We start from the raw sequence: 26,217 nt of genomic DNA, 5'->3' as shown, positions 1-26,217 counted from the left end.
ACCAGTGTGAGCAGGTGCCTGCAGACTACTGTTGATACTGGACTGTATATTCTGTATTGCACGCCACTGTTTATATAAATTGTATTCAGATGCAACTTGCAATAATGGCCAGACTACACAGTCTTCTGTGTCTCACAGCGATACCAGACTACGCATATTTCAGGCTTTTATTGCTTCATAAATTGCCGTAGTCTTCAGCGCGTGCATTATGCCCATACTGTCCGAACCGGTCCGAGCTTTGCAAGTCTGAAGCACTCACGGAAATAGACAGGCTAGCGGCGCCCTCTCTCCTTGTCACGTCGAGGGGAATTTGTTGTTGTAATGGAATTTTCTTCACGTAACAACCGCCCTTACATTGAAAACAGATTAATGTAAATGTTGCATGGTGTTCGGAGGTTTATAGATTGAGACAACATTCACCTAGGGCTGTCCAAGGCAGGTGTGTATAATTCACAGAACTGAAAGACAAGACCCTCCACATTTAAGGGCTTGTGGGAACTGCCCACATTCTAGCAAGTGTGACAACGCAAGCGTCATTGCTTAGCAACGACGAGTAACCAACGGTTGCTAGGCAAAAGCGAGTAAACAGCGGTTGCTAGGGAATTTATAAACACGGTGTCCGGCAACAGCAGTATGACAACCCACAGGCTATTTAATGACCTCTTACCGTAAACAAATGTTACTTCGCGTAAAGTGACATGAGCCGATCACAGTGGCCGCGCGGCCTAAAGCATGAACTGTCTTCGTCCACTCGAGGCATCGATTTATTCTGGGTTTGTGTTATTCTGTGTGTATGAAGAGGCCTTGAGAGGGGCTGATCCACGCCCCAGGATTCCCACCTACTATGTATAGGAATAAGAAGGTCCAGAGAGCTGTAGAGCCATAAAGAGAACAGGGATGACGTGGATATATAGCAAGTGTCACGTAACTTCGAACAAGGCCAAGAGTAACCTTGAATGCGCAGAAGAAAAATTTCAGACAAGGGGGTAGAGGGTGTGAGAAGTGACAGTCGGCCAGTGGAAGAACGAGTGTTAAGAAACTCCTCCCACCACAAGCTATGCGCGGGATTTGACTAGGAATGTGGGCCTTGTTCGAAGTTACGTGACACTGTCTGTAGTAACTGCTTCATTTAATGACCGTGTCAGTATCGAGACACTGTAGCGTCTAAGATGGCAGGAGACGTGAGAATGCGTGTATCTGAGATTAATACATGGTTAAATAGCGCGAGAGCCGCTCACGGTAGCCGAGCGGTCTAAGGCATGTACTGTCTTCGCTCGCTTGGAAATCGGGATCGTGGGTTCGAATCCCACTCAGGGCATGGATGTTTAGTTTGTTTGTGTGCGTTTTTATGTGTTTGTGTACAGGTAGAGGCCTTGCGACGAGCTGATCACCCGCCGAAGGAGTCCTACCGAATGTCTAAGATTTAGAAAAACCGAAGTGAACGGAGAAGTTCATGGAGGTAGGCCTAGGCCCACTGGGGCTGTAGTGCCAAGGGGGAAAAAAAATAGCGCGAGAAGAGATGGACTTGACGTAACAATTTTGTCGGTCTTGTTCCCTTGTTGAGCCCGAATTTAAAGAATTTTTATATTTAATTGTCTCGAAACCAAAAAGACTTGTTGGGAAAGCTTTTCTGGCATAAAATGTGTTTGAATTCTCTCTACATTCTTCACAGGAATGTGTATTGGTTTTCATGTAAGGTGTCTGTCACTTATGCCTGACAAAAATAAGGAACACAGTATATGTGCAATGTATAGTGAAACTCTCCAATATAAAATGTCAAGAAAATTCGTTCAAGTACACTGACAGTTATACACTTAGAAGTTAGCAGCCAACTGTAATTTTGTTGCAAACTCGCCCCCCCCCCATCCAAAATGATTGGTGATGATTGATTATACGATAATCTTAATTTCAGTGCGTGACAAAGTGGAAGTCAACTCGCAACAACACAGTGTCATAGCTGTCTCTTTCCGGACAACAAACCGTCTCTGTTCCGCCGTCGTGTTTGATTACATCATTATCTCTGTCAGCAACTAAAGACTGGTGCCCCCCCCGACCATCCAACTTAGAATGATGGTTTAATTCGTGTGCAGTAGCCAAGTTATATTTTTGGAAATATTTTAATATGGGAATCAGTGGAGGCCAAGGTCTGTATGACTGGGCCAGGAAGTGAAGCAACAGTGACAGGTGTACACTCTCGGTTGTCATGGTAACAGAGAAGTTAATTCTGTAGGGTAGCCAGTTTGCTGTGGAGTCGGGGAAGATTCCTGGACTCGAAACAAGAATTCTTCCTGCAACACCCATTTGCAGCTCACACACCTGTTTGTCGGTACACATAACAGCTGTAGGTTAACGGCCGTGGCGTGTACTAAAGTAAGTTAAATATAGCTTGGGGCCGTTTTGATGTACACAAGAATTGGTATGCCCCCACCCCGACAGTCTGTCTGGGAGTAAAAGTAAAAAAAAAAAAAAGAATAAAGCTATTCCTGTAACAGGTCGTTGAGGCCCATAGGCTTGTGAGACGTCGAGGCTCCCACATTTTCTAGGCAATCGGCTCACAGATGGCCGTGAGGTTGTGAGCCTTACACGCCGACCGCCCTTTACCCCTAAGAAGATACCTGAAACTCATATCTGTTACATGCTGAGTCCACCCCAGGGCCATAATGCGACTGGAAGGATTAGGTCAATTGAAAAATCCACTACATTGAGATTCAAACCAGTGACCTTTCGGCTTGTAGCATAGTTCCTCAACCAACTATGCCACCGCGTGCTCCTCCGTCTGCGAGTGGAGACGATAATTATCATGACGTCTTGTTAAAACCAGCTTTAACTCTACAAGTGCCAAGTGTCGAAAATATCGACCTTTCCAAAAGTTGAAAAATCTGACAGTGTGACAGCTGTTGACGTTTTATCTGAACTGCATGTGGAGGGAATGTGTATTACCTACATTTTAAATATTCAGGAACATGTTATACAATATTTATCCATGAAAGAGGAACAGTTCTGACAACCTAAAATGAGGATATAACATATGAAGCCTTAATTATGTATTTTTCGCCATCCATTAATCCCCGCCATCTTCTATCCAAATATATCAGAACCCTGTTCCCAAACACCCTCGTGCTGTGTGAGGTTTGATTATCTGATTGCGGTGAATGTTAAGATTACGGTCTTCCGGTGTGTGACCCTGTGTAATTTGGTGGAGGAATGATGTTTCGGAGAAACCTGCTGCTTCTATCTTCAGGACAGAAAGATTAATCCTTTCGCCCTGAAGACTGAGGCAGCAGTTCTGTCGAAACGTTTACACTTTCCTGCTAATAGACTGATCCCCTTGGTGCGAGCGGTAACGCTTCTAGCATTTATTGGGCCAGAACATTGTAGTATTTGAATTTTTTGTCGTTTTCCTCAGCCCCTCAAATATTTTGTTACGCGTATTAGAGAATAATGAATATATTTATTAACGCCATATACAGTCGACTCGTATCGAGGCATCAGTGGCTGCTCAAGAACTCAGTTCTCATTTTCGTATTCTCTGTTGTATTCCGTTTTACGCCGTTATATTCCCATGCTCTTGACTCTGTTGTTCATTCGAACTGTCTCCCTTATATAGTCGCGGCACAAGAAACAGCCTCTGCGCCGACCTATAGAAAACACCGGCCTGCATCACGTCTTCTATTGCTGTATGACGTCACCGCGCACGCGTAAGCTGCGCGCGCTCCATAGTAACGGTTGTATGCGTCACGTATCATGACAAATCCTCCATTGTTGTGTGTGGTTATTACCTAACAACGGCTGATGTATACAGAGTCACCTCCCAGCAACAGGTCTCTGCGCCACAGTATTATTTTAATTAGACCACGACCGCTTCCATTCGTATTCCCAATTCATTTTTTATGCGACACTCTGTAGTCTGAGTAATTTGCAGCGTCGTTAAATAAACTACAGATGCGAGGCGTATCATCCCAGAAAACTGTAATCGTGTTCTGCTCATGCGCAGACAGACCAGCTTCATGTCTGCTTACAGTTTACAACAACAATTCATTCTTACTATTGCTTCATGTCAGTGACCCCCAGCACCACCGCACTTCGTTAAATATTTGTAATCTGGTTTCCATCCCAGTGGTTTCATTTAATGGTTGGACTTGACATTTTCATTTAGCATAGAACCGTGATTTAGGAATAGGAGATTGCACACAAATTATAATTTGCGAGAGCGAATTCCCGACCTTGTGTACATCATTAGGCAGCCCCCGTTAATTTGTTGTAGCAGGGCCTGGACTCGGTTTAATTAAACTTTTATACGGAGCATTGGAGATTCAGACCACCCCACAATCGTGAAGTGACTACATATTGTACACTTAGAAAATGAATATGACGCTGTGTAGTTTAGCAGGAGCTTAGCGACGTTTCGAAGGGACTTGTCCATCTCCGGGTTCGAAGATTAAGCCGGACAAGGAAACAAACTGACTCTGCTACCTGCGTATTGGTTGCGTTTCTTACTCTTTAACCCTGAAAATGGAGGAGATACATCCCTCCGAAACGTCGGCAAAAATATACCACACTGCAGAGCATCACATTTCAAAACGTACATTCTTAACCATCACGATGTATGCAAACGTTGTCATTGATCCTACTCTTCAGTAAATTAAACCCATAACTAAGTTAATTACGGAGGCTTCCCATCACGGCGGCCCAAGTTCGATCCCGGGTCTGGTCAAGTGGGATTTATGGTGAACAAAGTGACGCTGGGGCGGGTTTTCTTCGAGTACTTCGGTTTCCCCTGCCAATCTTCATTCCACCAAATGCTCCACAATCACCCTCACCTTTCATCTGGGGCTGGTACAATAGGCCAGAAGTGGCCGCAGTACAAGGGACTTAGTCCCACCCCACTGGCAATAAAAAAGTTAATTACGGTCTCCAGGGCCTGGATTCGATTACCAACCGGGGCTAAAATTTTCTTCCTTTCTTTCACGACCGGCTGTGAGACCCATCCATTGTCCTATCGACTGGTTACCGGGGTGTTTATTCCCCTGCCGGAGCCCGAAGTCGACGCATCCACTGTCATCTGGCGCTGCGGTTAGGAATGCATGGCGCTGTACATCACTTTCTTGTACGTGTCTTTATACCGTGCCACTTAATTGAACTTAAGGGCGATTTTACGCTCTAAATAATGTAGTATTCCGATTTATGACACCATTTATTCTTGCGAGTGGTTACCAGTGCCTTAAGAAATATAAACCTATCGCTGTAACATGCTGTGGAGGCTCATAAGGTTGTGAGACGTCGAGGTTCTCACATTTTCTAGATAATCGGCTCACAGATGGCGGTAAGTTTGTTAACTTTGCGCGCTGGTCGCCCTTTACCCCCCACGAAGATTCCTGGTACTCATTTCTGTTAGAGACTGAGTCGACCCCAAGGCCATAGTGCGGATCTCCATTTTTCCTGATGATGGAGGCAGTGTTTTCCTCTGAAACGTTGGTCAACACTTATTCTTAATCTAACATGGCAACGATAGTACGTAATCGTCAGCTAGTGACGTAGACCATTACGTCGTCATAAGAAAGTTGGCTAGAAACTTCCGGGTTCATACGCCGGTGGGAATTTCAAGCGTAGTTACATAGGACCTTTCTTCCATAGCACTGCCTGTACGAGGTGTAAGATGACTGGTTCATAGAGCAACATTGACTTTGCCAGACTACTTACTCACTTACTTACTCATGGAGCTGAGCCCTTCTGGAGGAGCCGCCAAATCTCATATCCATTTTCTTTAGCTTAGGTCGTTTATCCAAGGAATCCGTCCATGCCCGAGGCTTTGTGTTCATTTTCGTATTTTTTTTATGGTGAGAAGTTTTTAGCCCCACGCCCAACCCCCATCTGGAGGACCACCCCTTGTCGGCTGTCCGCGACTGCTTATTCAATATATTCACAGCTTCCCTCCAAAACTGGAGGACGTCTGCTCCATCCGCAACCTGAGGACGCGCCATGCCGCGGTTACAAGGGACCCACCCAACATGGCTTTAGCAGGCTACACGGTGTAATAACCCAGAAGACCACACCGGGCTGAAAACCTTGCATCTCATTTGGCTTTGTCATTTGTGTAATTTGCGGACGGACATGCGTCCTCACTGTGTTCACGAGCCTTGGTAGCTCGTGGCTACCGGACCACAGATTGGATGACAGACGCATCGGGGTTCAGTGCCCTGCAGGGGCAAGAGGTTCTTCTCTTCTTGACAGCGCCCAGACCGGCTCTGGGTACAACCCAGCACCCTGTCAAATTGCCTCCGGGGCTCATTTCCTACCCTTCTCAGTCTGTTGCCAAGGTTACGAATGTCTGGAGCTATACGTCCATGGCCCCCTACGTATTCATGGCCTGGTGCTTAAGTAAGACGAGCAACATTTCCGTATGTTCTGAGTGGGAAGATACGAAAGAACCTGCTTATGCGGAACATGTCAGCCCGAAACATAGACAATCCACATGTCATGGTTCTTTAAAATGTTGCATACTCGTTAACGATAGGGGCAGGGTATTAAATCAATAGGCACAGCGGTCAAACGGCTCAGTATTAATTTATTTCTACCAGGAACTTGGGACGGTAAGTGGGACCCGCAATATTGACACTTTATATAGGCTGCGGTGCCTTTCAAACGGACGCGTTTGATGCAAGCGAATAAAAACTTGACCAACTCTAAGAAACAGGTACTTCATACCGCGAATTGGCAAGCTCACGCAAGAAAAGTCCAGTGTACGTTTGAATTTACTACCGATGTGAGAGTGCCGAAAAAGTGCTGAAAATATTCTATGGTTACCTCGTAACCGGGGCACGCGGTAGCGTAGTTGGTTGAGGCACTATGTTACAAGCCGGAAGGTCGCGGGTTCGAGTTTCGATGAGGTGCATTTTTTCAATTGACCTAATCGTTCCAGCCGCACTATGGCCCTGGGGTCGACTCAGCCTCTAACAGAAATGAGTACCAGAAATCTTCTTGAGGGTAAAGGGCGGCCGGCGCATAAGGCTGACAACCTCACCGTCATCTGTGAGCCGAGTGTCTAGAAAATTTGGAGCCTCGACGTCCGAAAACCCTATGGGCCTTCACGGCCTGTTGCAGAGATAATTTTACCTTTAACTCCATAATCACGACGAAACGGCACACGTGACTCATACTAGACAGAGTCTATCATAGGGCACAGGTGTCTGGCGCTAGGATGTCCTTACGGGAATTTATGAATTAGAAAGAATTTGGAAGGAAGCAGTCATGACCTGTTTGAGATACTTTCCCGACTTTTTCTGGGTGACTGAGGAAAACCACGGAGAACCTAAGTCAGAATACCTGATGATGACCCAGCTGAGATTCGAAGTAATCTCTTCCAGAATATGAGTCCAGAGTGACGTCACCACTACGAGCGTGTCAGAGGAATATCTACTCTGAAATATTAGTAAATATCTACCCGACTACACGGGATGGTGATCTTCAAGGGAGAGACAGTTACATCTGCAGAGGAGAGCATCGTTTGATACAAGCAGCTTCTGAAGGAGTCGTCCCTATTTTTTTTTCTTGGCACTACAGCCCCAGTGGGCCTAGGCCTACCTCCATGAACTACTCCGTTCACTTCTGTTTTTCTAGATCGTACACATTCGGTAGGACTCCTTGGGTGGGTGATCAACTCGTCGCAAGGCCTCTACCTGTACACAAACACAGAAAAACGCACACAAACATCCATGCCCTGAGTGGGATTCGAACCCACGATCCCGGCTTCCGAGCGAGCGAAGACAGTGCATGCTTTAGACCGCTCGGCTACCGTGACCGGCGTCGTCCCTGTTTAAATTGGAGTTAACCCTCTCCCGTCTAGACCGGTCGAGACTGCCGGATCTAAACCAGAGGCTGATCTAAGCGGTATGCACAAGTGTGTTTCATAGCTCCTATAAAACACTTCGCATTGCCGTTACGAATGTAAATATTTTAGTGAACGCTAGAAGAAATTTTGATATTTGTTCTGAGAACCAATCGCAGACCACAAATACACTTCGTGAACAATGTGAACACGTAAAATCGTAAAATCTGGCGGTGTAAATAGTTGTCACTGATCCATGAAGTTCTAAAATTATAGTCATTTGCAGGTCCGGTCTCTTGGACACCGCTTAACATATGCTGATCACTGCTCAAGGACTCATTATACAAGTTAACAGTACTGTCTTTTGATATATGATGCCGTATAGGTTTAGAAACTTTTCGGAAAAACCTGCTACTTCCATCTTTTTTTATTGCTAGTGGGGTGGGACTAAGTCCCTTGTACTGCGGCCACCTCTGGCCTATTTTACCAGCCCCAGATGATAGGTGAGGGTGATTGTGGAGCAATTGGTGGAATGAAGATTGGCAAGGGATACCGAAGTACTTGGAAAAAACCTGCCCCAGTGCCATTTTGTCCACCACAAATCCCACTTGACCAGACCCGGGATCGAACCCGGGCCGTCGCGGTGGAAAACCAGCGACTAACCGCTTGAGCTATGGCGCGGCTACTTCCATCTTAATAGTACAAGTCTTATACTTCATCTGCTATTAGAACGAAGGTGCGTCATCGTCAGTCAGTGACGTAGACCGTTACGTTATCATTAGGAACATACTAAATTCTGCTTTCAACATACTTCCGATATACATACCGTGGTCGGAAATTGGAACATGCGAGGGAGAGTCTGTAAATCGGTCACAAGTGGATATGATACATGAAACATGTGATATTCCAACCTGGGAAAACGCTTATTACTCGACATGTCCTCCACCAACATTCATATACTTGTCCCATCACTTTACCAGAGCGTCGAAACCCGCAACATAGAAGCCTTTTGACTGCTGACTCAGCCACTTCCGCAATTGTTCGGGGTTCATCTGCGATTTTCGAACGTCCTTGACAGCTTTACGTGACAAACACTTCCCACCGTAAACAGGACATACTTCTTTATGAATATCCTCTGCTTTGAGTCCTTTTGCAAACAAAAACACACAAGAGAACGCTGCTTTTCGGTAGTGTACTACCGAAAATCACAGTCGTCATTTTGACTACTGAGACCAGACTCTGAACATGCTCCTGCGCGTTTGCTATCTAGACTGCCATGAAGCTTGACTGTGCTGTTACCTAGTGATAACACATAGAAGACTTATTACGTGCATTACATCTGCTTTACTTCCATTTGTGACCTGTTTACTGACTTTCCTTTACACAGGACTTTTCTTCCGTAAGGTTGCCTGCACAAGGTATGACGCACCTTGGCTCGTGGCGTAAATGCATATTCGCGGGCATGTCTTGTCCAGAAGTTAGAGAAAGGGTAAAGTTTTCCCTGTGCTTAACTAATTAAGCACTACGCCATGAAAGCCCAAGGGGGGTTGGATAGTAGATCCACGTTTTCTTGACCTCGGAACTAGCTGGAGATGAGTGGTCAGCTTCACACCCCGGCCGCTTTACCCCCGGGGAAGGAGCCCCCAGTACCCATTGGATAGGAGTCTGGGTGGGCCTCATAGCCGGTGTGGACGACGTGGAAAAAAATTCTTGACCCTACCGACCCCTCAGTCGTCCAGCCTGTAGCCAGTAGCTGTACCGACTGAGCTACCCCGGCTCCTAGAGGTTAGAATTACTTCTATAATTTACACGTGGGGGTAAGAACGGCCGGTGCGAGAATGTGAAGACTCCTCTCTCAAGCTCACACCTCCGTACAGGCAGATATAGGCCCGTCTCGCACTTAACTTCTGCGCTTTGCCAATTTAGTGCGGTTTGATTTGCACCTGCGAGAATGGAAGAGACCTTTCAGAGCTCCCCTGCCCCCGCTCGCCCACTTTGGACGTTCAAAAGGAATTTGCTTCTGAGGTTTCACCTATTTGCCCCAAAGATTTACCCCCCCCCCCCCCAAAACCAAACCACTGAGTGTCTGTGCCACTACAACACTCGCCAAAATCATGGTCTCCATTCGCGGGAAGGAGTGAAGAAGCTTTGTTTGCGGTTTCAATCCCCTTTTTTGCACCAAAGCTTATTTCATATAGTCCAAAAGAATGTTTTATCGCAACTAACCAGTTCTCTGACCGTGGAAACCTGAGGTCCAACGAGTTACAGCAAGGCCCTACTTTTAATGCGTCACCCTCCCACTCTCCCTCCCATAAAGGAGCTGCAACCTCTACCCCACTACTCTCCAGAACTCATCACCCCCAACAGGAAGTCGCCTCTAAAAGTAAGGCCTCTAATTTCCCTGTTGCCGCTACGACCGGGAGTCGATCCGTGGGCACTTTATTGAGTGAACCACGGCAGTCGATATTATTGGCTGACCTAAATTGGTTTACTGACACAGGCTGAGGGTTTATTATTGTATACTGTAATAGGAATGAATGATTTCATTTGATGCTATCAAGAAGCCGGAGAGAAACCATTAGACGAGGGTTGGAGTGTCATTTGTCCACCAGCAGCACTTCTCGGGAAATTGGGCTGGAAGTTAGGGAATCAAATGCAGTTTAAATGTGGCTCAGAGTAAAATATTGTCACGTGCAAGAGTGACTATAGACGGGGTTTTGGATTGGATATCGGATTTATTGGCCACTTACAGGTCGTAACTACAATAACACTATCGCTATTTCCACACTTTACAAAATCACGGCAAGACTTTTCCAGCCCGCAGTGTCTTCACTAGCAGTTGCCTGGTAACGGCTTCTAACAGTGGGTATTCCTCTGCTTCCGTGCTCACATCCTCTCTGAGCGGCAGCTCCCTTCCAACTGTACTATTCTTGCTTCATTTGTCCTCATAACACATTTTCAACGACCGAGTACAAAACACCGTTTCCAACTGTACCTGTATTGTTGTATGCCTATCCAATGCCGCGGGAAGGAGTTTACCGGCCGTTGACTAGAAAGGGCCCTGCACGCTACAATATTTTCTGATACCCATGGAAGTGTGTGTAGATACTGCAGCACAATACGGAGAATCAGGTAACAAAACGCATTATCTGATTTCCACCTGAAAGTGGAAGTAGAACATTCTAGCACTTAAGCGACGAGATATGGCAACATTGCACCTTTATGCCGCCGTTTGTTTGCATTGCCTTCCCCCCTCCCCGTCCCGTCATGATAATCCTGTCATTTCCACATGAAAAGTCACGACAAGATCAAGGGACATATTGCTTTATAACAACAACAACAACAACAACAACAACAACAACAACAACAACTCCGTGATTTTAGTCCGCAAGCGAACTATACCGACCGAGCGACCGCCGCTTGTCGGCGAAGTTAGTGCCAATTTTTACGGATAGAGGATGTCGCGTGGTAGGCGCAACGAATCCCCACGGCCGTTAATGCTTTATATACTTTCATTAAATTAATATTCGCAATTAATTTTTAATCACACATTTTTTTAACACGCAAATCGGTTACCGCCCCCCCTCCCATCATTAGAAAACTGAGATATTGAAAATGTGTTTGTAGTCCATATCGGGAACCGTGTTTTTCCATTTACATCCACATTTCCTTTTAGCCCACTTTCCTTATTTCGAAAAAATAAAAGTAGGCTTATGAAATCACCTTGCTGGCTGTGTATCTCTGTATTCCCCCTACATCAACTTTTGAATGCCTCAACAAGTCTTTACGAAACTTTGTATGTATATCATGGCACCTGAGCCCATCTCAACGGCGTACTTCATAAATCACTCGACCAGTTTGTGTGTCTGTATGTGTATATCGTTGCTAGGCAATGGCTCTGTAAGCACGTTCTCGCTGCAACAAGAATTAATGGAGGCGTCATTTTATATGCGTTCAGTGTCGTTTGAAAGAACAGTAGGCGATTAGTTCTTCCCAGAACTTCTTGTTAGTGAATTATTTTACAGCTGTTTCACTATCCCTGATTATATGGCGTTAAATGTTAGGATGATTAATGAATAGGAAAGGATTTGGAAGGGGGACATCCTAAGCTAATGGAGGTACTACCAGGACATTTCCCTGGAATGATTGAGGAAAAATACGTAAAACGTCAGGATAGCCCGGCGTCCTGGCTGAGATTTGAACCTAGCACCTTTCGATTACAAGTCTAGATCGTTAAGGTTGCACTAACTCGCTCGATGGGGCCCATTTTGTATGTTTATTCATGTTCTTTGGGCCCACGCTAATAATAAAAGAACATCTGTTTACCCTTCGTAAATAATTATAGGTTCATAAAATTGAACTTGAAGGGAACTTGGATTTAATGTCCCCTTTCCTGCCATCCTAAACAAGAGTAATGCACTGTGCGGAAAGCGAAGAGACATGCTGCTTTAGCTTACTCTTCGACCCTGAAGAGAAGGCAATACGTTCCTTCGAAACATCTGTTAACATTTAGCAAACTACACGGCGTCATATCCCGGAGGACAGAACTCTTCATTGCCACTGCCGTAAGAACCTCAAATCCAACTGCGCTTCTCTGCATACTCTTTGACCCTGAAGGTGGAACCAGTACGTTCCTTCGAAACGTCGGTTAGCTTCTAACAAACGTCATGGCATCATATCTGAGAGAACAGTACTCTTTAATTACCACTGCCGTGAGAAGTTTGTTGCTTGTCGCTAGTTTGGCCTGTCCTTCGGCCCTGAACATGAAGGCAGCATGTGCCTTCGAAACGTCAGATAGGTTCTGACAAAGTACACGGCGTCACATCTCAGAAGACGGTAATTTTCATGGCCATTTCCGCGAGAAGTTCAAATCCAACTCAGGCTATAAACACCAACCATTTCGGAAAATAATTCGCGAGCTGCAATTGTATTTCTCAGGCGTTGTTTATGGACGCACATAGACGGAACGACGCTTTGTTATATTACTCGGCTTAAATAGGCTTTATTTATTTATGATATATTTAATGACACTGTTAGTTCTCGCAATTCAGGTTTTATAGCGTTGAGTGATTACATTATTAAGTAATGAATTTGTTAATAATGAATTGCAGATAATGTAGAAAGACGCGGTCTGCTTTAAAGGTATTGTCCTTGAATTCCTTAAACGGCTGGTAAATACGAAGGAGAGTCAGTAAATAGGTCAAAAATGGAAATAAATCAGCTGTAGTGGACATAATAGGTTTTCTATATGTATCACTAGGTAGTAGCACAGTCCAGCCTTCTCGACAATCTAGTTAGCAGACGCGCATGCGCATGTTCAGAGGCTGATTTCAGTAGTCAAAATGGCGACCGTGTTTGATCAGTGTACTACAGAAGAGCAACGTTATATTGTATGTTTTTTTTGTGGAAAAATAATTCGATGCATAGGATATTAATAAAGAAATGTTTCCTGTTTACGGTGGGAAGTGTTCGTCACTTAAAGTTATTCACAACTTGGTAGAGAAATCATCTCAAGGACGTTCGAAAGTCGCAGATTGATGCCCGACCAGGTCACCCTGTGGAGATTGCGACAGAAGTAACTGTGCAGCGGGTGGAAGAGTTGATTCGAACTGAGAGGAGGATAACGTTAGACAGGGTAGCAACTGCACTCGGATGTTCCCATGGTTTAGCATACAGCATACAGCGGAAAGTGTGCGGACGGCCAACTGGTAAGAGGGGTACTGCTTCTTCATGACAATGCCAGACCCCATGCAGCTCTAGCAACTCAGGAGAGAATTCCAGAACTACAGTGGGAACTTCTTGAACATCCGCCATACAACCCGGATTGTACCCTAATGACTTCCATGTGTTTGGTTCGCTAAGAAAACCACCTCGGTTGTAAACGTTTCGCTTATGACGAAGAGGTTGAAACGGAGCGCGGAAGTGGCTGACACAGTAAAAAAATGTCTCTGCTGCCGGTTTCGATGCACTGGTAAAGCGATGGGTGAAGTGTATCAGTGTTGGTGGAGGACATGTCTAGAAATAAATGTTTTCAGTTTTACGTTTTATATCCATTTGTGACCTATTTACTGACTCTCCCTTGTACCTCCAAGAGTAGGAAGCAGGGTTGCCAACCTCTATTCGGTGGCATTTTAATGATAGGATTAGAAAAAATAAACAAGGAGTTGAATGGACTCATGAACTTCATTTCTGGAATGCTTATTTAACGACGCTCTTAATATTTAGACTATGTAGCACCGAAGTTAAAAGCGATGGAATAATGTTGAATTGGAAGTGGTTTAGAAAATGGCGGTCATTTTCAGTACTTTCCTGGCATTTTGCCGGGAGGACTGAAGAAAAGCTTGAGAACGTTGATATCCGTCCTCCTGGGCGAAATTCAAAACCACGACCTTCTGAATAAAAACGTAGAGCGTAACCGCTTCACCTACCTGCTCCGTGAAATTTCGTGATGTAAGGTAAATTTGTCCCTGTGCTTAACTAATTAAGCACTACGCCATAAAGATGTATGGAGAAGTGGATGTATAGATCCACACGTTCTTGATCTCAATACTAGTTGGGAGTGAGTCATGAATCATGTGTGAGCGTACGTTGCACCTTGAGTATGTAACCTTCGGGAAGATAAACCCTGTGTGGTGAGTGTGACTTCCGGTGTGGTAATTTTGCTTCCCATCTTTAGTGACTTTCTAATGATGATGGAACCATCAGCGTCTCTACTTCATAAGGTAAACGCAAAGGTAAAGCTAATCCTGTAACAGGCCGTGGAGGCCCACAGGCTTGTGAGACGTCGAGGCTCCCACATTTTCTAGACAACCGAATCGCAGATGGCGGTGAGGTTGTTAGCCTTACTCGCCGGCCGCCCCTTATCCTCAGCAGAATTTTTTTTAATGCTAGGTGGGTGGGACCAAGTCCCTTGTACTGCGGCCACTTCTGGCCTGTTGTACCAGCTCCAGATGATATGCGAGGGTGATTGTGGAGCAATTGGTGGAATGAAGATTGGCAGGGAAACCGAAGTACTCGGAGAAAACCTGCTCCAGCGCCACTTTGTCCACCACCAATCCCACTTGACCAGACCCGTGATCGAACCCGGGCCGCCGCGGTGGGAAGCCAGCAACTAACCTCTTGAGCTATGGCGCGGCTTCTCAGCAGAATTACTGGTACTCATTTCTGTTAGGTAAATCTAGAGGAGGGATAACGACTGGCTGTTGGCTGGACGGACCAGGGGTCGGAGTTCTAGTCCCGGTAGGATCAAGAATTTTCTCCACGTCGTCCAGACCGGCTCTGGGACCCACCCAGCCTCCTACCAATGGGCAGCGGGGCCCTTTCCCTGGGGGTAAAGCGGCCGTAACGTGAGGCTGACCGCTCAAACTTGTGCCGAGGTCAAGAATAGGAAGAATTAGATCAATTGAAAAATCCAATAACATCATCGGGTTTCGAACCCGCGACTTGTACCATAGTTCCTCAACCAACTACGCTTACGCGTGCCCCCACTTAATGATAAGCGGACTCAAGATATTATAAACACATGATTTTGGGAGTAGGCCACATCATCTGTCAAAGAAAAGTGTTAGTTTTCTGTTAATTACGGAGTATAAATCAAAGGGGTGCCGGTAACCCAGTGTGAGTGAAAGGCTTTCTACCGAGTGTCTGTCTTAATCAAAGGCGTTATAGACAGACGGAAGAGTAGCAATCTTGCACCTTCTGGAAAGCATGAATATTCAGTGTCAGAATGGAATCCTGCCTTCGAGACGACCCTCCGTTAAGTTCTGAGAGCAACTTATGATCCTTTTAGCCATTGTAGAAGCCCCTCCTTAACCCAAAAGAGTGGTGGTGTGCACCTCTTGCATTTTGCCCTCATAATACAGGGTGTCCCAGGAGGAAAGGCCAGTATTCTGGGACGTCATAGCGTCGGTCATTCTAAGTAAAATAAGTATGTGTACATGTGTTCTATTCCGAACTGTTTCCGAGATAGAACTATTTCACTGTACAGACGAGCAACACGCCATGTCCTCACACGAGTTGCACCGAGATAGAACTATTTCACTGTACAGACGAGCAACACGCCATGTCCTCACACGAGTTCCACCGAGATAGAACTATTTCACTGTACAGACGAGCAACACGCAATGCCCTCACACGAGTTGCAAAGCGCATTGATGTTGACGGCGGAATTTTCGAAAATGTGTTATACTAGGTAAACTGTACCAACTTTGTCACTTGAACAAGAAATACCGGTATTAGAAACAGTACGTGATATCCCTTTGTTATGAACAGTTCTGGAATGTATTTGGTTGAGGAACTATGCTACAAGCCGGAAGGTTGCGGGTTAGATTCCCGATGAGGTTATTGGACTTTTAATTTACCTAATCCTTCCAGCCGCACTATGGCCCGGGTTCGACTCAGCCTCTAGCATAAATATATGCCAGGGATCTTCCTGGGAGGTAAAGGGCGGCCGGTGCGTAAGGCTGACAACCTCACGCCATCTGTGAACCGACTGTCTAGAAAATGTTGGAGCCTCGACGTCTTAACAACTCTATGGTCCTCCACGGCCTGTTACAGGGGCAGCTTTACCTTCTTTATCTGGGTTGTAAATAATTTGTTCACATTTTCTTTATATTTTTCCCACTTTATATATTTAAACCTGAACCGTAACGTTTTCCCCGTTCCACAGTATGACTCTTGTAATGTTTTAAAATTAATATTCTGATATTTGGACACGGGATAGCTCAGTCAATATAGTGACTAACCTACTGCCTGGATGACACAAGAATCGGGGTTCGATTTTCGGCTAGAACACAAGGAACACGGCAGAATTATTACGCAATGCATACATTTCATAACTTGTTTATTTTATTCTTCACGTCATGGTACACGGCGGCAGGGTTCAATTTCAGGTCAGGTCACGTGGGACTTAGTTGGGCAAAGTGACACTGAGGCGGGTGTTCCCCCAAGTACTGCGGTTTCCCCTACCAGTTCTCATTCCACGTTCGTTTATCAGCCTGTCATCGAGGCTATGTAGTCTCGGTACTGAAGGCGTCCTTAAATAACCAACCAAAATGAATATAGACAATCGAGCCTGTTCCGACTTTACACACTCATTCGATGTTCTCCAAGGTCTTCCTCAGGCTCACCGTTTTTTTTTTTGCTGTAGCCTATAGACTGTCAGCCATTCTGTCCAGACGGAAGATTTCAGGTTCCCATGGTGACGACTACGAACAGTTACTATCTCCTGGAATGTGACGCCGTGTATTTCGGATATCAGTTTGGCACCAGCTTCTGCTGGCTTCTCGCTTGACTTGACTCTGAATATGGAGGTGATGTGTTCCACCGAAACGTCGGGCTCTGTCCGAACTACACGGCTTTACAATCCTAATCCTTATTACCGCCGTGAAGACTCAGAACCGTTTCATTCTCATTTGTATCCTAATACAGTAAACCTTCACTAATCCGGAATAACTGGGGGGGGGGCGTCCAGATTAAGCGATAATCCGGATTAATGAAGCAAAAATAGCCCTAGAAGGCAAAACAAACCACAGAACACAAATAAATGGAAAATTTAATGATATACGTAGGTAACGGTAAAGTTATCCCTCTACTTAACCAATCAAGCACTACGCCATGAAGGCGTATGGGGGAGTGGATGTATAGATCCATATTTACTTGACCTCGGAATTAGAATGATCAGCTTCACGCCTTGGCCGCCTTACTACCCCCTCGGAAAGAGCCCACGGTACCCATTGCATAGGAGGTTGGATGAACCCCAGACTTGGAAAAGTGAAAATTCTTGACCCTACCGGGGCTCGAACTCCGACCTCTCGGTTGTCCAATCAGTTGTCAGTCACTGTACCGACTGCGCTATTCCAGCACTTAATGATATAAGTAGTGCTGATGAAACTAAAGAAATCACTTAGAGCCTTTATTTCAAAACTATAAAAAGACAACATTTATTCATCGATAGAAGGCTCAGAAGTTGTACTTGTTTATAAACGTAACAATGCAGGTTTGAAGAAACTGTCAAGTTTTGTCTGAAGAGACAGGTGACTGATCCGCCTTCCTAAATGTCATTGTCTTTTTGAAATATGTACTCAACTGTGAACAGCATTTCTAATGTTTTCATATTTCGGTCCGAATTATCTGTTTCAGGATTAATGACGGTTTACTGTAACTTCAGTCTGGTGCAACCTTCAGCTCATAAGTGTCTCATCTCTGTTGAGTGTCATAATATTTGAGTGTTCCTTTGTCTTGCAGGTGAGTGTCCGGTTTTCTCGTGCTGTTCTAGAACTGCCTCTCGCCGTAAGTATGCAACTTTTGAATCGTTACAAGAGTAATTACATAAAGCCTGTTATTGTTAGACAAATGAAATCAAACTTGCATTCACGAAGAGGCTAAGAGCCATAAATATGTGTGAATCACGCCATCTCTACCGGTCAGCGAAAAGTGCAGTTCTGCACATTGCTGTACAGGCTGTACGGTGGTAGTAGTGTCTTCATGCGCGTCAAGTTTCTGTTCTGCACATTGCTGTAAGCCGTTCGGTCTGTACGGTGGCAACAGAGGTTCTCACAGCTGTGGTTATGGAGAATTCTATCTTCTGGGATATAACACCGTGTAGTCCGTTAAAAGGCCGATCGCAGTGGGCTCGCGGTCTAAGAAATGAACACTCTTCGCTCGGTCGAACGCTGGGATCGTGGGTTCGAATCCCACTCAAGGCATGGATGTCTGTATGCGTTTATTCCATGTTCGTGTTATATGTGTAGGTAGCGGCCTTGCGACACTCTGATCCCCTGTCCAAGGAGACCTACCGACTGTGTATAGGATTAAGAAACTGAAATAAGCGGCCAAGGTCAAACAAAGGGTTGTAGAGCCATAGATAGGTAGCAAGGTAGTAGGTAGGTAGTCCGTTGAAAGCAGACCTACACGGTGTTATATCCCAGAAGCCGAAATAGCTTTCACTCTTGTCTACACACACAGCTAAAGTAAAGTTCTCCCGTGGTGTAATTAATTAAGCAAGACACCATGAAGACACATGAGCAAGGGGTGAAGGTGTTTATTCGCCATTTTTAACCTGGGCGTTAGATGGAGTTTTGTTGTCAGCTTCAGCCCTCCAGTACCCATTAAATAGCAGGCTGGGTGGACCCTATAGTCAGTCTGGACACTATGGAGAAGAGAAATATCTTGCCTCTTCCGGGAATGGAACCCCAGCCATCCAGCCCCTAGCCCATTCCTATACTAATCTTTCTCGACACATACAACAAGCCATAAAATGGCCATGTCAAGTAACGAAAATATTCACCAAGTGTTTCCCAAACGCACCTGCTTTAAATCTCACAGACTGCTGATACGGCTGTGTTTTGAAGAAATCGCAAGTACTCTGCACTCCCGTAGGGGGTCGCGACCCACAGTGTGAAAGTCATTCCCCATGGGTTTCAGTGGTCGTGTGGCGTACGTGAGTTACGGAGACAGAATGATGTCCGGGGAACAGGGCGAGTGTGACTTGTGGAGCCTTGAAAAGTTCACAACAAAAGAAAGACCTGTGGACGGAAAGTTTACTGAAAGTATAACCGTAGTAATTTTGCGGATATGTGACGTTTTATTGCGTCTGCGGCTTTTTGTTGTAAGTAAGTGTTTCATCGGAGCGCTGAGTTGGACGTGACGTGATGACCCTCGTTGAAATAACACGAGGCGTCTGTCTTTCCTGAGAATCCACTGAGTTCTAAATGACGCCATTTTCTTTCCGGACTTGTTGTCACAGTCTCTCACGCCAAGGGAGGAACATTGATTGACGGGTGCCGGGAACTACAGGCTGTGTACCTAGTCCAGACTCCTGGGTTGCACGTAAGGACAAGTGAGAAGTTTGGCGAGACAGTGGTTGCAGCTGCATTGTGGGCGGAAGGGAGGATGTCGCACTCTTAAGGCCCACGCACACCTTGCAGTCTGTTTCTCAGCTAGTGAACTTCACTGAATCCGCAGCGCATTCTGTTGAGAGCGGCCAGATGACAACTCGCGGACAGTACATGTATCTTAAGATTATCGATTCTCACAATGGTTAAAATGAAGTGTATCAGCTTCTGGTATATGAAGCCTTGTAGTCTGATAGAAGAGTGCTGACGTTTCGGGAGAGTCTGAACATCGTTCGGTTTTTCCTGCGGACTATCTTTACGACAAGTATGTAGACAAGGAGCCGGTTAACTCAGTCGGTATAGCAACGGGTTACTGGCTGGAAGGCCCGGGACAAGATGTCTCTCTTCTCCACAGCGTCGAGACCGGCTCAGGGGCCCCCAGTCTGCTATAAAATAGGTCCCAGGGTTTCTTACCCCAGAGGATAAAGCGTCAGGAGGGTAAAGTCGATCATTCACCTCCATTTGTTGCCGAAATGAATGGTGGAGCTATACCTCCACTACCCCGTCTGTCTTCATGACAGAGTACAAAGGTAAAACCATCCCTGTAGTAGGCCGTGGAGGCCCATAGAGTTGTGAGACGTCGAAAATTCCACATTTCCTAGAAAAAGGGCTCACAGATAGTGAGTTTGCCATCCTCGCGCGCGGCCGCCCTTTACCCCCACGAAAATTTCTGGTACTCATTTCAGTTAGGGCTTAGTCGACCCCATGACCATAGTGCGGCTGGAAGGATTAGATAAAAGGTAAAATTGTCCCTCTGCTCGACTAAGTACTCCTCCATGAAGACGTATGGGGGATTGACCTCGGCACTAGTTGATGAGTGGTCAGCTTCACGCCCTGCCTGCTTTATCCCCGAGGAAAGAGCCCCTGGTACCCATTGGATAGGCTGGGTGTGGGCCCCAGAATCAGTCTGGACCCTGCGGAAAAGAGAAAATTCTTGCTCCCGCCAGAACTCGAACTCCTCTCCCTCGGTTGTCCAGCACGTAGCCGGTCTCTATACTGACTGTATACTGTACATGTATCATTTTTTTTAATATTAGGTTGGTGTACTTGGGAGTCTTTACCTTGTGTGTCTGGGTTCGAGAACTTTTTTCGCTAAACCCTATGCAAATATTTTGTGTAGCACTGTAAATCCACTTGATGCTGCGCTGTCTTGTTAAGGGCGAGGTCACGTGTCTGCACAGTGGCGTTACTTTTTGCAGCGGCTAACGGGATTACTGGAGTTTGGATTGCACTCTCACGAAGTTACGAGGCGAAATGAAGCGCTGCAGATTCTGGAATACCAATTTTCGGAACAAAATAATATTTTAAAGCTCATATAACTGCTAGGAGCTCGCACTATAGGGGAGCCCCGTAAAACGGGTCAGGCTTGGCCGACGTCCTTGATCCCCCAATTCTCCGTATCACGGTCCATGCAGCTTACTTTTACCACCTGAACATGGAGACAGAAGGTTCCTTCGAAACGTTAAATATGTATCAGATACCTGCGTATTAACGGATGACATTATTATTATTATTATTATTATTATTATTATTATTATTATTATTATTATTATTATTACTGGGATATTATCAACACCAAATATCACTAGAGCAGCTGACAAAGTTCACTTGGTACTGCGGCCACTACTGGCCTATTGTACCAGCCCCAGATGAGAGGTGATTGTAGAGCAATTGGTGGGATGAAGATTGGCAGGGGAAACCGAAGTACTCGGAGAAAACGTGCCCCCGCGCCACTTTGTCCACCACAAATCCCACATGACCTGATCTGGGATCGAACCCGGGTCTCCGAGGTGGTGAGCCAGCGACTAACCGCCTGAGCTATGGTGCGGCCAACTGATGACTTAAGTAACGTTAAAACCTTAACTCATGTCCGCTGTGTTAGCGTTGCTAACTCTGGTGCTTAATATGTAAGGGGACCTCTTCAAAAATGGAACCACGGGCCTAACGTTGTGGACCTGTTGGAGATAAATTCTAAAGTTAAATAGGATTTCAGGATCTAACAGCTGTGGGTATGAAAGGTTCCATCTTCTGGGATTTTCAGCGGACTACACGCGTTATATCCCAGAAGACAGGACCGTTGTAAGGTTAGATTTTGGGTCTTGTTTTTAAATTAAATTTCTAAGTTTGCCAGCAATGTTGTGACAGACAACATGGCGGTGTCACGCATTAATACGTAAATGCCATCTTCCAGGTCTGGCTGAAATGTAAAGGTAAGGCAAAGTTATCCCTGTGCTTAATTAATTAAGCACTACGCAATAAAGGCGTATGGTGGAGTGGATGTATAGATCCACATTTTCCTGACCCTGGTATTAGGTGGAGGCGAATGGTCAGCTTCCTGCTCCTACCGCTTTACACCCGGGAAAGAGCCCCCGGTACCCATTGGATAGGAGGCTGAGTGGGCCCAGAGCTGGTCTGGTCTCTGTGGAGAAGAGAAAATTCTTGATCCTACCGGAACTCGAACTCCGAGTCTTCGGTCGTCCAGGCCGTAGCCAGTCCCTGTACTGACTGAGCTATCCCGGCTCCACCCGGCCATGCTAAGAGACAAAATCGAGTTCTACTTTTTCAAAAAGATGACAGTGAACAAAAAAAAAAATCAACACCTGGAAACCTTTTTTTTTTCGATGATGACTAAATCAGTCGGACCAAGTCCACTCCTTCAGACGTCATTTTCGTAAGCAGAAGGAGAGTCACACTCGAGAACTGTAACAACGAACTATCTCCACCAGACTACCGCGACCCCGAAAGCTATGCATGGGCCCGAGAAGTTTGTCTTCAATTTATTAGAGCATACTCTAACAGAATCAGACAAATCCCTGCTTAATTTTGCAATAACAAAGAGAATGTCTAATTTGGCCATGGCATATGTGGCTAAATCTTGCAAGGCCCAAACTGCCCCCAGCCTTGGGTATGCAGTTCCGTTGGAGAAACCGAAAGCTATCGATTGGGCCAAATTGAGTAGGTTCCGCCTGAAGACGGAAGCAGAATCCTGTTTCCGTGATGTTGTATGTTTTAAATAAAGACAGGGCCATGGATAATGTCCAGAAACACAATAATTGTACAATATATCGTCACAAAATTTTATATGTTATTCTCGAAAGAAATACAGGGCATCACGTCCCGGAAGATAGTTGTATTAATAATTACTGCTGCAAGAATCAAGGGGTCAAACCCCGGGACCCTAAATAGAAACTGTAATTGTTTTAATAAAATATTTATGTATTCATTCATACTGTTTCATTAATTCATAGCCACCGATATAAGTCACTCTCCCCTTGACGTTTCTCGACAAAATATTGTGTATACATTTCCCATTTCGTCCAAACGTGCTATATTGACAGTGTTGTTTTCGTCTAGAGTTTACCAATACATTACGTCATTACTAAAAGAACGAACAAACAGCCCAGAGGCTAGCACTAAATAGGTCCATGGTGCAGTTAACAAGTATTGTTCGTTTGGTTAAGCTTTGTTATACAGGGTGATGCAGAATTCACTCAGGCCAGATTACATTATTGTTTTATTGATATAATGTAATATGATTAATTTCTTCCTATTCCGATTATAGGCTTGTGTCATTCTACCATTTAACTCAAGAGTATAAGGCCTGGGATATTGACATTTAAATGAGCGTTGGTATTGTGTACTTACCGTCTGAAGACTGATATTCTGGAATGTGAGTTACCGAGCACGCTGGCTCAAGCGGTAACGCCGCTGACTTACATTCGGGAGGTGTCCGCCTACGGCAGTCTTGACCGGTATTTTTCATGGTTTTACAAAATTCGTCTTATAGGTACTAACATTTCGGAGAGAAAGCGGCCTCCGTAGTTTAGGGGTAACGTTGCCACCTCATGACTCAAGGTACGCGGGTTCAAACCCCGCGGAGGTCGTGGAATTTTTAAGGGCGGAAAATTTCAGGGAACAAGTCCTCCGGGAGGGACTTTAAGCCGTGTGTCCCGTGTCATAGATTTACGGCACGTAAAAGATCCTCATGTCTCTAGGAGACCTCTGAGCAAAATTAGGCAACAATTTCCCGCCCAAGTAGTTTCCAATGCCTCTGGTAGATGGGGGAAATATCAGATACCGACGGCCGACCTCTTTGGCTGAACGGGGCTGATAGCACGCACCAGTATCGGTAGGGTATGGCGACAGTAGAAATTAAAGGGGGACGCACAATGGACCAATAACTGATCTAAGTGCATGGGGAAACTTACCCCCTCTAATAATAATAATAATAATAATAATAATAATAATAATAATAAAAATATTTCGGAGATACCTTCTGCTTCCTTTTTTGAGATTGAAGATGGAGAAATGTATCAGTCCGAAACGTCGATACCTATCTCCGAATTTGCTTGTTATTGCATTGATTAATACCGTAACTCTATTATTGCGTGTATGGTTTATTTAATGACACTTCCTGAAATATTACGGTCTGGGATCCATAAACTCATTAATTCTATTTGGAATAAGGAAGAATTACCTGATCAGGGGAAGGAGTCTGTTATTGTGCTCCACAATTAGCAGCTTCTCAAGAAGGACTCAGGTCAATGAAGTTAGTGTTGTGTTGTGTTGTGTTGTGTTGGCGGAATTCCCCCACAGTTCTGTGTGAGAAATGTATACAAATATGCATTAGAAATAAACAGTGACTAAGTCGAACTTTCGGCCGTGACATAGCTCAAGCAGTTAGTCGCTGGCTTTCCATTGCGGCGGCAAGGGTTCGATCCCGGGGTCTGGTCAAGTGGGATTTGTGATGGACAAAGTGGCCCTGGGGCAGGTTTTCTCCGAGTACTTCAGTTTCCCCTGCCAATCTTCATTCCACCAATTGCCCCACAATCACCCTCACCTATCATCTGGGGCTGGTACAATAGGCCAGAAGTGGCCGCAGTACAAGGGACTTAGTCCCGCCCCACTAGCAATTAACTAAGTCGAACTTGGATAAAAACTACGGATGTAGCGACCTGGGGCCCTGAGTGAGCCAGCGGGGGTAAGAAGAGCAGTGAAAAGAATGCTGATATCCTGATTAAATTACGAACTAATTGTTGAGCTCTTTTTTAGTGGTTTCCCACTGCCTCACGTTGCTTCACTCAGAAATGTTATTGTTCCCATCTCGTAACAATACATGTTAAAGTAAGCGACATATACAGAGTGACTCACTTAAAAGCGTAATTGATTTAAATATTGCAATGAGCCAGCTTTCAGTTTGCAGCTTTTAGTGCTGAAAACTGTCCTCGAATTCGTCATCGTGACTTTATTAACATTGCGACGAAAATTGTAAGATTATAAACACTGACAAAATTCCAATTCGCACGTTACATCATTCTGTAGAAAAATTCGGACACTTTATGGTTGTATACCACTGAATTAAGACAGGAGAAGAAATCTATACAGAATGCAAAAGTGGTTCATGAAATATGTCGGAGATTGTAAGAAAGTCATATATACGTATACATTTCTGAGAGTTAAAGGGGGGAAAACCAAGAAAGGCGATTGGCTGGAAAATAATTAAGAGCAGAGAACACCTGCTGTAGAACTGACCATTACATTGCATTGAAGAGTACGGTATTTGGGTCTTAACGGTCTTGTTTTTCGACGAAAACCAGACGTTTCGGAGGAATATATCGCCTACATTTCAGCTTACCCCCTACTTCTGATTTTCTTACTTTTCCTACTATTCGACCCTCACGTAAAAGATCCTCATGTCTCTAGGAGACCTCTGAGCTAAATTAGGCAACAATTTCCCCCCCCCCAAGTAGTTTCCAATGCCTCTGGTAGATGTGGGAAATATCAGATACCGACGGCCGACCTCGTTGGCTGAACGGGGCTGATAGCACGCACCAGTACCGGTAGGGTATGGGGACAGTTGAAATTAAAGGGGGACGCACAATGGACCAATAACTGGTCTAAGTGCATGGGGAAACCCACCCCCTCTAATAATAATAATAATAATAATAATAATAATACTATTCGACCCTGAAAATACTGGCGATATGTGTCGCCGAAACTTCGGACTCTCCTCTGAACCACATGGCTCTACAAACCAGAATACAGCACTATTTGTAATCACCACTGTGGGAATCTCATTACAGTGTCTCCAGTTGCGCAGTATGTGACTGTATGTTTCTTTTGTAAGAATGTCGTGGATGAGGCAGAGAAGAAACAAATAGCTTAGTTTACTAATTCTCTCAAGGTAGTAGAATCTCGCACTAAGATATCCGAATAAAAATGAGTTCCAAGAAGCAGTCATGACGCTTACTTTCAGCAGAACCCTAGAGGCGTTTCTAGTGTGACCTCCACCTCATAATTTTGCGCATCTGAATCCATGCTTTTCTCACTGGTAAAGTATGGAATTAAGATCCACATAACATCCAAACAAAATTTTGTGAAGAACGGTTGGTTCTGATTCCAAAATACACACACATACAGCATGGTGCTTACATGGCCCCTCTTATTGTCTTCAACACTTCGATGCGTGAAGAACTGAGGTACCCTATGTGGGGGGGG

At 45.1% G+C, this 26,217-nt stretch overlaps 1 protein-coding gene across 2 annotated transcripts in view; it reads left to right on the top strand.

Moving 5' to 3' along the window:
* Positions 1-26,217, top strand: part of LOC111872465 (cytoplasmic polyadenylation element-binding protein) — a 125,922-nt gene that overhangs the window by 66,350 nt on the left and 33,355 nt on the right. Inside the window, exon 2 of one of the 2 annotated variants that reach the window (XM_023866415.2) lies at positions 18,071-18,115. The exons of the other annotated variant lie outside the window; for it this stretch is intronic. Coding sequence (XP_023722183.1) covers positions 18,071-18,115 — 45 coding nt within the window. The remainder of the gene's footprint in view (positions 1-18,070; positions 18,116-26,217) is intronic. 2 annotated transcript variants of the gene reach the window in all.

This window comes from Cryptotermes secundus, unplaced genomic scaffold, assembly GCF_002891405.2.
Source record: "Cryptotermes secundus unplaced genomic scaffold, Csec_1.0 scaffold505, whole genome shotgun sequence".
Classification (NCBI taxonomy): domain Eukaryota; kingdom Metazoa; phylum Arthropoda; class Insecta; order Blattodea; family Kalotermitidae; genus Cryptotermes; species Cryptotermes secundus.
The sequence above is the reverse complement of the archived record's forward strand: the minus strand, read 5'-3'. Positions and strand labels throughout refer to the sequence as shown.